We start from the raw sequence: 13466 nt of genomic DNA on the forward strand, positions 1-13466 counted from the left end.
CAGCAAGTGTTGGTTCTAATCCTTATAGCATGCAGTGGGTACTGCGTAATTATTCAAATTCATGAAAATCTTCCGTCGAGATGTTTTCATTGCAAATGATAGACAAATTGCCCTATATCGACGTGAAGAAGCACTGAATTGATCAGTGTTTTAGTAGTAGCCATGATAAGCCATGATATGGATTTGAATTTTCATACATATTCTTAAACCCAAAAAGCAATAGGGATTTGCGGCATATACTTAGCGTCAAACTATGCATAACATGTATTTCGAATTGAATTAAGAGAGACATGGATATTGTGATAATGATGGTTGTACAAATAAAAAAAAAGCTACATGTATCGCGCCAACTCCAAGCAAGACGCTCAGGGTGCCTGTACGATATCTGTACAGAAAGAAAATATTCTTCCACATCCTCCTCATCAACGCAAATTCTTCCCTTTAGTATACCTTTTTTTTGAATGTTTACGCTAGGACTAATACAACTAAAGACAAACTAACAACTGGCATAAGATTTATTTAGAATTGAGGTAGTCATACTTTACTGCTACTCAAAGCAATTGTAAGACTTGAAGCCAAAACATAGTTCTCGTATGCAAGCATAACTGTTGATTATTGTTCTTAAATGTATGCTTATACATAAGAAATGTGTGAAATAACGTTGTAATAAGCCTACATGTACACGATTTCAGTTGGGTTACGCCCAAAATGCGAAATATTGACACACACAAAAAAAAAAGTGCCGCAAGTCAACAATCTTAGAGGTTACCCCATAGTGGTTGCTACTTTTTTTTTGTCATTATCGATTATTTTAGTAATTGACAAATTAGGCCACAACGATATCCATTGATCTTCCACGCTAGATTGAATACTATTATGCAGCTTGTTGGAAAATAAGACAGCAAGGGCATGCGATCGATCACCACGTTAACGTTCTAGGCTGAACGGGAGGTTTACGGGGAGGGCTCTTCTGTAGTAAAAGTCGTGTTCTGCGATCGAAATTATTCTACACTTTTATAAATCTCGAAACGCTAAACAAATCATCATCGTGGCAGATCGCGTCAGCCAGGTTCCTGGTAGACCCCTTCGATGTACTGAAAGGAAATTTCAAACGATGAATTTTGAGCCCTTCCGAGAACTATGTTTTGACTTTAAGTATTCTGACAAAATAATTGGGCTGAGCAGTACTCTGGTGTCAGTGCTTGGACTTGCTCCTGTATAAACAGCTCTTCCCTATGGCTGTGAAGGCTGGCCAAGTATGAGGACCAGTCAGAGGTGCGATAAAAGCAGTCGTAGAGGGCGTTGATGAAAGAAAGACGGTTGGTCTCATTTTGCTCCCGCTGAATCTAGTGATAGGTTTGAAGCGGAGATTTAAAATAGGTTTAGTACTGAAACTTTCGAGTATACCCTTCGTGATATTTTTTTTTTAATAACACATCATATCGAGAAGACGTTATTTTATGTTTTATGTAATTGTTTATCATTTACTTACATTTGCGGCCCAGTTTGAGCATGACTTAAGTTTACTTATTCATCGACTGACATACACTCAACACATATGAGTTTGATGGTAATATTGGCCATGCCCCATTTTCAAACATGCATCATTAGATGCAAATTAAACATTTCTAGTCCTACCCTTTGGTAAAAAAACATGCATATACATAATATTCCTGGAGTCGTAATCAAACATATTCCACACTTTCTTTTTTTTCCAGCAAGTTTAATCGGAAATATCTCAATTTAACAAGAATGTAACTAAAAATGTTAATCAAAATTATTTATCAAATGTTTTCAGGGTTGTTTCTGCCAATGAAAAAAGAAGTAACATAAATGGTATGTTGTAAAAAAGTTAAAGAAATGTTGTTATTGTAATTATGTACAAGTGCAGTAGGCCACTTTTTGTCGATGACTGAATTATTATTCTGTTTTGTATTAAAAAAATATTTGTAAATGTCACTTTCTGAATATGTGTATAAATAAAACACCCTGTGGAAGGGGAAAAAAAGAATGTAATTAACTTCTCTCTCTCTCTCTCTCCCTCTCTCTCTCTTGGAAAGAACACAGTGTCCCACAGAATGGAACAATGTGAAACACAGTGTGAACACGATGTGAACACATTGTGAACACGATGTGAAACACAGTGTGAACACGATGTGAAACACAGTGTCAACATGATGTGAAAACATTGTGAACACGATGTGAAACACAGTGTGAACACGATGTGAAACACAGTGTGAACACGATGTGAACACAGTATGAACACGATGTGAAACACAGTGTGAACACGATGTGAAACACAGTATGAACACGATGTGAACACATTGTGAACACGATGTGAAACACAGTATGAACACGATGTGAACACATTGTGAACGCGATGTGAAACACAGTGTGAACACGATGTGAACACATTGTGAACACAGTGCAGTGTGAACTGTCTTTGAGTCTTTCTTTAACATTGTGAACACATTGTGAATCATCATTCAGAGAGTGAAATCATCATTACACTGTTAAATTCGAATGTTTATTCTCACGTTTGGTACCTAAGTGTTTGTATGCGAATAATTACCCACGCCGATGAAAATCGGCAGGGGGTTATGTAAAGGGTTCCGTATGTTTGTTTGTTTGTTTGTTTGTTTGTTTGTTTGTTTTTTTTTTGTTTGTTTGTTTGTTTGTTTGTTTGTTTGTTTGTGTACAAGATAACAAGAGAACGGGTAAACGGATTTGCACGAAATGTTCAGGGAATGTTTGGATAATGACAGGAAAGAATCGATTAGATTTTGGTGATAATCGGTTGACCCTTGCAAATTCTGTGTGACCTTGAAGTTTTGACCCCATGGTATAGTGACCATTCCGAAAATTTCCCGTTTCTCACTTTGCGATTTTCCGCTACCATACGAAGACATAAACTCCCCAACGATCCGACTTCGCTGCTCAAATGTTCGTAAGAATTCCGAAATTTACGTTTAGGCCTATTTGAGGGACTATGTCCTTCTAGATTTATGAAAGTTCGTTCTCCGTCATCACAAACTGGCCCGTATTTTGATGATTTTTCAAATTAACATTGATTGTTTTTTTCGTTGGAGGAGCATTTTGCTCGGTCGCAGTCACACTGCACGATATGCGTGCTCAATGTCAATGCGTGTGCAAGGCCGCTGAAAATGCATCGCGCTCTACACTGTTGGTGCAAAATTGCACCGGGGACGTTGCGGCGCTCGTTGGTGGCCGAATACTGGTGCAGTAGACATTTGCATTCAACCTTTGCATTGAATAATTCCCGTAGACACTAATCATAGGGGTAATTGCCTAGGGGTACGTAAATTTTGTTTTTCTTTTTTGCTTTTGTGGATACCATCAAAGATCGTACACTCATACGACCTTTGATATTTGATGATTTTTCAAATTAACATTGATTGTTTTTTTCGTTGGAGGAGCATTTTGCTCGGTCGCAGTCACACTGCACGATATGCGTGCTCAATGTCAATGCGTGTGCAAGGCCGCTGAAAATGCATCGCGCTCTACACTGTTGGTGCAAAATTGCACCGGGGACGTTGCGGCGCTCGTTGGTGGCCGAATACTGGTGCAGTAGACATTTGCATTCAACCCTTGCATTGAATAATTCCCGTAGACACTAATCATAGGGGTAATTGCCTAGGGGGTACGTAAATTTTGTTTTTCTTTTTTGCTTTTGTGGATACCATCAAAGATCGTACACTCATACGACCTTTGATATCATCACACTCTCGGCTTGCTATAATCAAAATATCCCGCAAGAAAACGGCGTATTTCTCGATTTTTAGCGCTTTTTCCGCGACCCGTCGCGTAGACAATACTCTTAAAACTGGACTTAATTCGCGCGCGCTTGGAAAAGTTCCGATTCTGCACTTTTGACGGTGGAATTTGGGATTTTCGATGGATTTTTGGAGGAGACTTAAGGACTTTCCTGTACGTGAATGAGTGTTAATACCGTATGTGTAATTATGTGATTTGCGTGTGATGTGACTGTAGAACCAAAGATCGTACACTTCAGTGTACGATCTTTGGTAGAACTCACTGGCTGGTGATAAAGCACACTGGCAATTAAGTGGCCGAATTCTGGTAGATGACCGAATGCACATTATGTTTACCCCGACTTTGTACTTAGGCGTGGGTCTGCCGCCTTTGACGGCCCCTCTCTAGTTTTTTTTTGTGTGTGTGCGTGTGTGTGAAGAAAAAGAATGATAACAAATCGTTATGCAATCAAATTCTCAAATTTTTTCGTGTCACTGTTTGTGTATTGTTTTTCTTCTGAACTTTATACTTTCTATAGTTCGTAACGTACAGTATATTGGTTGGTATCTTACCAAGTAGCAATAAGACTCGTAGCCCACCCAGCCAGGTGCGCAAGACCCGTCTGGTGAGGGTGTTGGTGGGTACTCTGGGACGTAGTCATCACGTCGTGGTTTCTGACATATGGCGGAATACCTGCTGTCACACGATTGGTCGTCCCACCTACCATTGCTGTCCTCCCCTGCACTCACAGCTACACACGGATGCTGGTCATTGCCTACCATGTGAAGAAGACAGAGGGAAAGAAAGTTTCATGTCTCCTTCAGCCCTGGGCGTTATTTGGTAAATATTCCTCTTACATAATGTTTCTAACTTGTTAGTAATGGGCGTCATTTACTACTTTACACTACCGCCAAGTTGCTGTGTAGGTGTGGAGATCAAATATCCATAAATGTTTACTCTCGACTATTGTGACTCACAGACAGTAAATTCTAGGATATTTATTGATATCATCAGAGCTCCTTTCCGAATACATATACATAGAAAATTTCAAAAAAAAAAAAAAAAACCAAACACACGATTTGCTGAACCTTTCGTGGTAAGGGTTCACGCTTCCATATTCCATATATCAATATGCATAAAGTTATAAAACACATTTTCTATAATTTCAAAGGCCATATGCCTATACATACATTCATACATACATACATACATACATACATACATATATACATTTCTAGACATCACACTGGTTGTGTGTGCATGTGTGTGCATGTGTGTGTGTGTGTGTGTGTGTATGTGTGTGTGTGTGTGTGTATGTGTGTGTGTGTGTGTGTGAATTCTAGATCCCTTACCTGGCTGTCTGGTGTCCCAGTAAGTGTGCGTCACGGGTTGTCCGCCTTCCCAGTGGTAAGTTCCTTCCCGATTCGGATCGTGAAGTCCAATCCAGTACAGGCCGTTCTTACCAGACAGAGCGTCCATGATTGCAATTTCCTCTTCACTTTAATATGCGAAAGAAAGGCCAGAAAGACAGAATTTTCTCACCCCATCACTGCTTCTACTCTTCAAATACCATAAACTGTCATAATGATGTCATTGTTGAGAGCAATATCAACGAGACAATGAAAAAAATAGGAATAGAGAAACAATGTAACTATGAACTAAGATAAAAGTACGCTTAACAACAATTTGGGCTTTAAACAACCTCAGATTGAGCCAAAGACAGTTGTGTGAAATGAAGTTATGAAAAGGTTTGCAAGCCGAATGTAAGCAAGTCCTGATCACTCCAACAAGCAACATATTAGAACTCGATTTACCTGTTGGGAATGTAGGCTATGGTTGTGTTGGTAGATTTGCCGTGATCCGTGTAGGACTTGCACTCTGCCACGGCATCTTCCCAGCTCAGCTGTGTCTCTAGGAGCAGGTAACAGAACGTGTCGCTGCCGAACCAACCCTGTAGGACGAGAGAAGTTTAGACGTTATTAAGGTATGGAACATGAGTGCGTAATCACCCATACGTTCTATCTTCGTTCTGTGGTAAAATAACCGGTTGAACAACCTGTTTTGATACACTGCTGTGCGTCCGTTTACATGATGTGAGCAATTCTAACTTCTAGATTGCTCGCCATCTTAGCGTTTGAATCACGTTGTTTCGATCCTAATAGACTACTTATTTTCGGTCTTTGCACAGACCGGTAGACCTGTTCAACATTTTAGGCTGGGTGTGTAAATGCATCAAACAGTCCAGGTCCTATTTCGAATCCCCCTTTTCTTCATTTTCATTCTATTTTACGTGTCCTGTATAGTCTGGTGAAAGATTGCTGTGTGGTGTTTTTCCCATGAATTACCATTGGACAGTCAAATTCTGGTGGTGGAATCTCGGATGGACCAAAGGCAGATGCCGTTTTCTTGCACACGTAGCCGAAATCTTCGTCATCGCACTGGTAGTCTGCCCACTTACCGGCATAGTACTTCCGTCCTGTGCTCTCTTTGCCATTCTGAGGGGGCAAAGAAACGGACAGAAAATGTCATCACTTGAATGGATGAGGGTATCAAAACAATGGACGAAAACTATTCTGCGAAGGCTGACAAAATAGCAAAAGCTTGCTTTCTTGAATCAGTTGTACGAAAATATGACCAAATATTCCGTCACTGCTTTGTTTTCCATGGTTGCACCGATACTTCTTTTATTTCATCCATCGATCCATGCTCAGCAGTCTGATGTTTGCAGATCAATTCAATTCAATTCAATTCAAATTTCATTTTATCTTTAGAAAAGAACATAGACATTTCACTTTCGTTGGTTACAGAGAATAAAGCAAAACAAAGTAAACTGAGAGCACATGAATATGAATGGTAGATGAAGTGGTTTTACATTACTACCCGATCTGCAAACATGAATCTATTGTTTTCAGAATTGCACTTGCGACCTTGTAGGGCGTGTCATTATGACTTTAGTACATTCATTTTGAAGAACTGATAATATCCCTCAGCATCTGGCCCCTCAATAAAGGCCTGGCGGAAAAAGGCCCCCTCACACTGTTATTCTCAGACCTAAGAGTGGAGAAATAGTGAAGAATCCCGAACTACAGCGTACCTGAGAGTACGTGAAGATGCAGTCCTGAGCCTCGGCGAAATCGTCCGGTTCGCCCGAGTTCCAGTTGGTGTATGTGACTTCTGAACCATCAACCCATTCATACGTCATCTGGTGCATGCGATCGTTCAACCCAAGCCAGGCTCCTTTGCTGGTCAAAACTTACGATTACAGAAAGAAAAAAGAAAAGAGAAAGCAAAACAAATGATCTAACGGGTAAATAATTTCGTCCGCGTATTGTTTTCCTTCCCTTGAGAATGCCTATACATCTTAAAGGGACTGTACAGTACTGGTTGAGGTGGGGATTCATGTTTTGAACATTCCTAATTGAGATAATGAGAAACCTCTTATGAAATATGAAAGAGCATGTTATCTTAAGAAGGATTCAACGTTTATTTGATGAAAATCGGTTTTGAAATGGCTGAGATATCAAAAAAAAAAGTGACAATAATAAAGGTGACAGGCCACGCCTTTTATTAGGATCTCTTTGTTTCATCTTGCTTTTTAATATCTCAGACATTCCAAAACCGATTATCATCAAATAAACTTTTGATACCCCTTAGAATTGCACGCTCTTTGACATCCCATAGAGCGGTTTCTGAATTTCTCACAAAACATTAAATGCTGAATCCTCACCTCGACCAGAACTGTACACACCCTTTAAGGTTCAACTTAAACACAGCATACACACGCAGATGGCATTAACAACTATACATAGATATGTCATAACTTGGCAAATGAAAAAAAAAAAAATATATATATGTAATATATATATATATATATATATATATATATATATATATATATATATAGAGAGAGAGAGAGAGAGAGAGAGAGAGAGAGAGAGAGGGGTGTGTTTTCAGTTGCCAAACCCCTGGGCCGTCGCATCTTAATAGTGTACGTGTAGGTGAGAATAATGAAGAAGGGGTAGACGTAGCTTTTGAATCCTCATAATATGATAAAATCATATTGTTGGCTTCAAAAGCTACATCCACCGCCTCTTCATTATTCTCACCTATATATATATATATATATATATATATATAAAGATATAGTATAACATTCATTGGTCATGGGGGGGCAGGAGCGCTTCAATGTGACATCATATGTGACGTCATAGTCAAGTTCCAAAGGCGGTCATGTCGAGATGTCTATTGGACATCAACTGAAATCATCTTAAATCACCACAGTACATAATTATAATGCAGCTCTGGTGACCTCACCCAGGTTGACTGAATGGGAAAGAGTATTTGTTTTTGTTTTTGTTTTGCTCTGCCCCGTATTGGTTTGTTCGTATGTTTGTGTTGCCTTTAAGACAACTTGTAATACTTGGAAGAAAAAAAAAAGAAAAAAAAAACCCTATGACCGGGTAATAGTTTAAGCTGCTCCCGAAAAGAGCGGCAAAGCTATGCATCGCAAGTTACCGTCAATGACAGTTCTACATGAGCCAGAGTATAAAGTATCGTATTTGTCTTCTTTTCTTTCTTTCGTTTCCTTACGCTTCTCCTTGTTGTCATAAAGCATGTAGTTGATGGTCCTCTGGTCATAAGAAGAGAGTACTTGAGCGAGGCGGCCCTGTCTCTTCTGGCAGTCAGCGTTAGCCTCTGCCCAAGTCAGCGCCTCGTTGACAACAGTAAAGGTTCGATCTGAAACAAGAAGACACCATTGAATTTAATCAATATGGATCATGAGTTGTTTTACGTCGTCCCCTGCCGAGGACTGAACGATGAGGATACATGTTTAACGTGCCTTGCCTATTGGCACAACTACAATGTACGAGACCGTCGGCTCTATAATTGATAATCTTTGGTCTTGTTCATCGAGCCAAGTCTGAACAGCTCCTCAAACATGTACTCCGATATGCTGTGATGTCACTACAGTGATACTAAAAAGAGAGCTGTCGACTTCATCAGACAGGAGACTTCTTTATTAGGCTTTGGGATGTTATTCATCACAATTCGCTCTTGAAAATTTAGCAAGCTAACGCTGGGAAAGCATCCTCGAATACAAAGACTTAATAATAGTGATAATGATAATGATAATAATAATAATAATAATACTAATACTAATAATAATAATAATAATAATAATAATAGATGTTTTCTTACATAGCGCATTTCACACTTGTTTAGTATCTCAATGAGCTTTATAGATAATATTACCCAGGTCACTGGATACATTATTTCCGACCATTACTGACAGTGCTCACTCTCCACTCTCCAGAATCGACTTTATCGAATAAGACATATGTATGTTCACTCAACATGTTTCCAACGGAAATGGTCGATTCTATCCAATATCCTAAAATTCTTCTTAAATTAAAGTAAAAAAGGTTTTCAAATCGTAAGAATTCTAGGACTTATATCTTATCTCGTAATACCTTAATCATCGACCTTTCGGACAATTATCAGATATATTTGTCAACCGCAAGGCAAGACCTGGGCCCCGTTTCATAAAACTTGTTATCAGTGACAAGTTGTCTGAGTTGTTATAAGCTACTGAAATCCTTGCATATGACAAGTATGATTGGTCAAGAACAAATTTGTCACAGAAATGTGGCGGTTGTCACTGATAACAAGTTTTATGAAACGGGACCCTGGACTCATGTTCTATGTGTTGCCATTTTTCTTCTTTTTATGTGTGTTTTAACCTAATCATGATAGAGTAATAACGGGAAAAAGGGGGGATTTTACATTGAGTTCATGGCAGAGACTTGTGCGTACCATTATCTCCAGTGTACTGGCTCTCCGGGTCAATGTTCTCGCAGATGTAGCGTTCTGCATTCCCGCAACCCCAGTCATACCATTCGAATTGCTCATTGTCCGAATCAGAATCATCCTGTGGACTTTAGAAAACAAGACAATGAAGGGATAGAGCATGAGTTCATGTATGAAAGGAACACACAGGCAAGACCGGCTTATAATAACATCTAGTGGTTAATGTCCACAAGCAACTACGAATTCTCCAGAATCACATAGCCTGAGAAATGCACGTATATTGATAGAACCATACAAGGAGCATCATGGACCCCTTGAACGTTAATGAATCACAGAGCAACGCCTGGCAATAATGATCATGCTTACAACGATTTCTGCAGAATAACTTCGTAAAGAAGTGGCAAAAACTTGCTTTATTACCTTAAGTTAGTTTACAGTTTACTGTTTCGCATTTTCCCACGAAGTAAACACTTGATGTTGCAGTCTTCATGGGGGAAAAAAATGTTATAATAATTATGATCTACACGCAGTCTGGCTATGAGAACTGTTCAGTTAGACACCACAGTTAGACACCACAGTTAGACACCACAGTTAGACACCACACTACTTCAAAAAAAAAGAAAATCTTGAATGGATATACAACGTGGAATTATCTACTAGTAGACGTCTTGCGAACCTTTCCGATCCCTTTTCTGAAGGTACATTATGTACCAAAATAGCACATGTATCTATTTTCAAAGTCAAATTATTGTTTGAGGAATCTTACAAGCAAGCACATGTAAACAATGGTGTACTGGTTTGAAATAGAATTAAAAATGCAGTTTTATGATAATACGACTGACATGGATGAAGTGAAACGAGTCTGCCAAGTTTTGTTGGGATAAAAAAAAAAAACTTCCGGGACAACTCTGTTTCGGAGTTTACCATAAAGATATAGCATTTATTTGTATCTCTGTTAACAATTACCTGTGCCTTTATTACATGTTATTTTGTTCATTATATTGTTGTACTGATTTTGTAAAATCATTTGTATACTCAATATTTCATTGTATCCAAAATTTGTTGGAGATAAAATAAAACAAATTTACATTGAATTATAATATCATAAACATGGATAGACGTTGTGTTATGCCATCCAAATCATGGCAGTCGAATACAAAGATTAAGTATAGCCTATTCCATGTCTCCTTAATGACTTTATGCTGTGATACCAAAAAAAAAAAAGCCGCCCACATTCAAGGAAAAAAAAAATATGAAGAAAAAAACCAGACATGAGTGCATTGCAACTGGCTTTATAATGGAATGAAAATCTTACGCCATCATGCCGCAGCGTTCACCATCTGTTTTATAGTTGTTCGGCTCGCCAGCGTGCCAGTCCGTGTATGTCTGTGGCGTCTTACTATCCGGGTCACCTCCCGTCACCCAGGAATTCTCGGACTTGATGTCATTCACACCCAGCCAGAAGATGTCGGGATCTTAAATGAAAAGGTGCAGGAAAGAGAACGAGAAAGGGAAAGACAGAGACAGGCATACAAGCAGAGAGTAGATAAATAATTACCATGAATCTGACGGTATTCATGTTCTGTCTTCGTGCTTTAATCGTCAGTGCATTGCTTTTCTCCTAATACACTAAATAGATTTATTAGGAGACTTACAGGAAATTGGTGTTTACGCCGCCCCCCCCCCCCCCCAAAAAATGATTATATTTTGTTGATGTATTCAAGTACTTGTAAGATTATTTTGTAATATGCACGTCGGCGTGGTGAAGTGTCATGTAATGATGTCATTTGAAGCTCTGCATGTGCTTAGTTACTTCGTCTCAGCTGTCAGTAACCCGAGGCAAGTTCGTTCTCGCCCCTATGTTTTTGCCGACCTAGTTTAAGTAGTCATGTCACACTGCCATCTCCCGGCTAAACAACCACGCCGATTGCAACAGAAATCTGTCGAGCATGTGCCAACTGGTATAGAGTCGACGTGCTCACTGCCACGGTCCCCTGGACGAGAACCACGTCTTTGTCTCATCAATCTTTCCAAGCTTATTGCTCGGATTCTCACAGATGTCCGTCTTTAATCAACTGATGACGTCAAGTCCGAATAGACTGGATAATAGTACATCAAATATCATGCATCCCCGTTAGATATGAAAACGCTTGCTAATGACTACCGGTTAGCTAGTCCAAATGTTGCCCAACAGAGCTTTGTGGTACGAGTGATGCATGGAAAGCGGATTCACAGTATTCAAATGTGTCTTAAAGAGCAGTTCCTTAAAACGAACGAACAGGGGCCCGTTTCATAAAACTTGTCATAAGTGACAACTGCCACATTTCTATGACAAATTTTCTCTCAGCCAATCAGACAACTTGTCACTGATGACAAGTTTTATGAAACGGGCCCAGGATCGATCAGTAAGACCTTCATGGAGAACCATGAGAGAGGAAAAAAGAGAAAACGTGTAGTCCATCAGATGTAAGGCCAATTTGACAACTAATGTTGTTTAACAAGATCTCTGCCTCGACTTACAGAAAGGGTCGTAGAAAGCATTCAGCAGTTCTTTCATCGTGTCTCGGTCGTCATCATTCAGCATGGTGGCCATCGTGCCATCGTACTTCTTGCAGTGGTCCTGAGCTTCTGCGAAGGTCATGGACTCTCGGTGAGCCGTGTAGCGGCCGAGCTGCATGTCGCCAGAGTTGTTCTCGTCCTCACAGACCACCTGGTACCGCGACTCGCAGTCTGCATCGTTCCACTGCCAGTTCCACGAGTACCTTTCGGGGAAGACGGGCAGTGAGAAACCACGTGAATAAGGGAATAGGTTATGTTGTGATGTCTCCTCTCCATCACTCTCTTTTTTTGTCGTTTTCTCTCTCCATCTCCATCTCTCTTGAGATCACCCAGTGAGAATGCTAAAATGAAAACAATCGTCTTTCAGAAAACAAAAATAAGTCGACTCACTTTTTTTTTCATTGCGTGAACTGATTAATAGCCTTAGATTCAGCGTGGGTCATGACACTATTAGAAATCGTATGACGTCAAATGGGTCGTAGTACTTATCGTTACCCTTCCCTTTCTTGTCACGAATCCATCTCGTACAAACACAACAATGACGCACCCTTGTACGAGCATTCGCCTCTAGTGTTTCAAACTAACTCACACGCATATGCACGGACAAACATAAACACAGCTCTACCTCAAAACCTCATCACAGGCCAGAAAATTTCAGCGTGCATGATGAAATAATTAATGATTAATGATTACTATTTAAACGCGCGTACGGTCAATAACTTACAACATGGCAACACAATCTTCGCCGTCAGCTCCGAAATTGTCGGGCTGTCCGTCCGCCCAGTTGGTGTAGCTGATTGGTGTTTCTCCCGTCCCGTTTCCAAAGACCCACTGATCTTGGTTAGTGATGCTGTTCGCTCCAAAGAAATAATACTCTCTGCCGGCTGTAACGTCCAAAAACGAACAAAACAACAGCACGAAAAGACGATATATGTTATCAGAACATGGAAAAGATTTATATATCTTACTAAAAAACACCAAGGGCCCTCAATCACCTGTCAAACTTGATGGCTCTGGATCAACTCCGCCGCTTGTTTATAACTTTGTAAAGGCTAACCTGACAAAGACTTCGAAGAGGACTATCAGTTGCTGCTTTCCTATGGTTTCAATCTCATTGTCCGGACTGACCAACGTTGAATTACAACCTATGGTCATTCTATGTCCCGAGAAATAATTATTATTATCTTTGCTAGCACGGCCATATTTAACTAAACGCACCCTGCATTTCAATGTGACTCCTGTTGTATACGTTGTATCCCATTTCTGCTCAGCGCATCATTGACAAGATACTTACAAAGTTTGAGAGTAAGTCTTCAGTTTCAAGA

General features: G+C 39.8%; 1 protein-coding gene across 1 annotated transcript in view; it reads right to left on the reverse strand.

The window, feature by feature from the left end:
• The window catches only part of LOC139720847 (macrophage mannose receptor 1-like), a 30806-nt gene that overhangs the window by 9056 nt on the left and 8284 nt on the right, over positions 1 to 13466 (reverse strand). Inside the window, exons 10-20 of the mRNA XM_071632183.1 lie at positions 12866 to 13025; positions 12103 to 12344; positions 10898 to 11057; positions 9589 to 9710; positions 8365 to 8511; positions 6869 to 7026; positions 6120 to 6269; positions 5589 to 5725; positions 5127 to 5272; positions 4347 to 4549; positions 1189 to 1346 (exon numbers count right to left, since the gene is read on the reverse strand). Of these exons, the coding sequence (XP_071488284.1) occupies positions 1189 to 1346; positions 4347 to 4549; positions 5127 to 5272; positions 5589 to 5725; positions 6120 to 6269; positions 6869 to 7026; positions 8365 to 8511; positions 9589 to 9710; positions 10898 to 11057; positions 12103 to 12344; positions 12866 to 13025 (1783 nt within the window). The remainder of the gene's footprint in view (positions 1 to 1188; positions 1347 to 4346; positions 4550 to 5126; positions 5273 to 5588; positions 5726 to 6119; positions 6270 to 6868; positions 7027 to 8364; positions 8512 to 9588; positions 9711 to 10897; positions 11058 to 12102; positions 12345 to 12865; positions 13026 to 13466) is intronic.

The sequence above is a fragment of the Diadema antillarum genome, unplaced genomic scaffold (assembly GCF_040938485.1).
Source record: "Diadema antillarum isolate AM-2024a unplaced genomic scaffold, OU_Dant_1.0 scf00000134, whole genome shotgun sequence".
Taxonomy (NCBI): Eukaryota; Metazoa; Echinodermata; class Echinoidea; order Diadematoida; family Diadematidae; genus Diadema; species Diadema antillarum.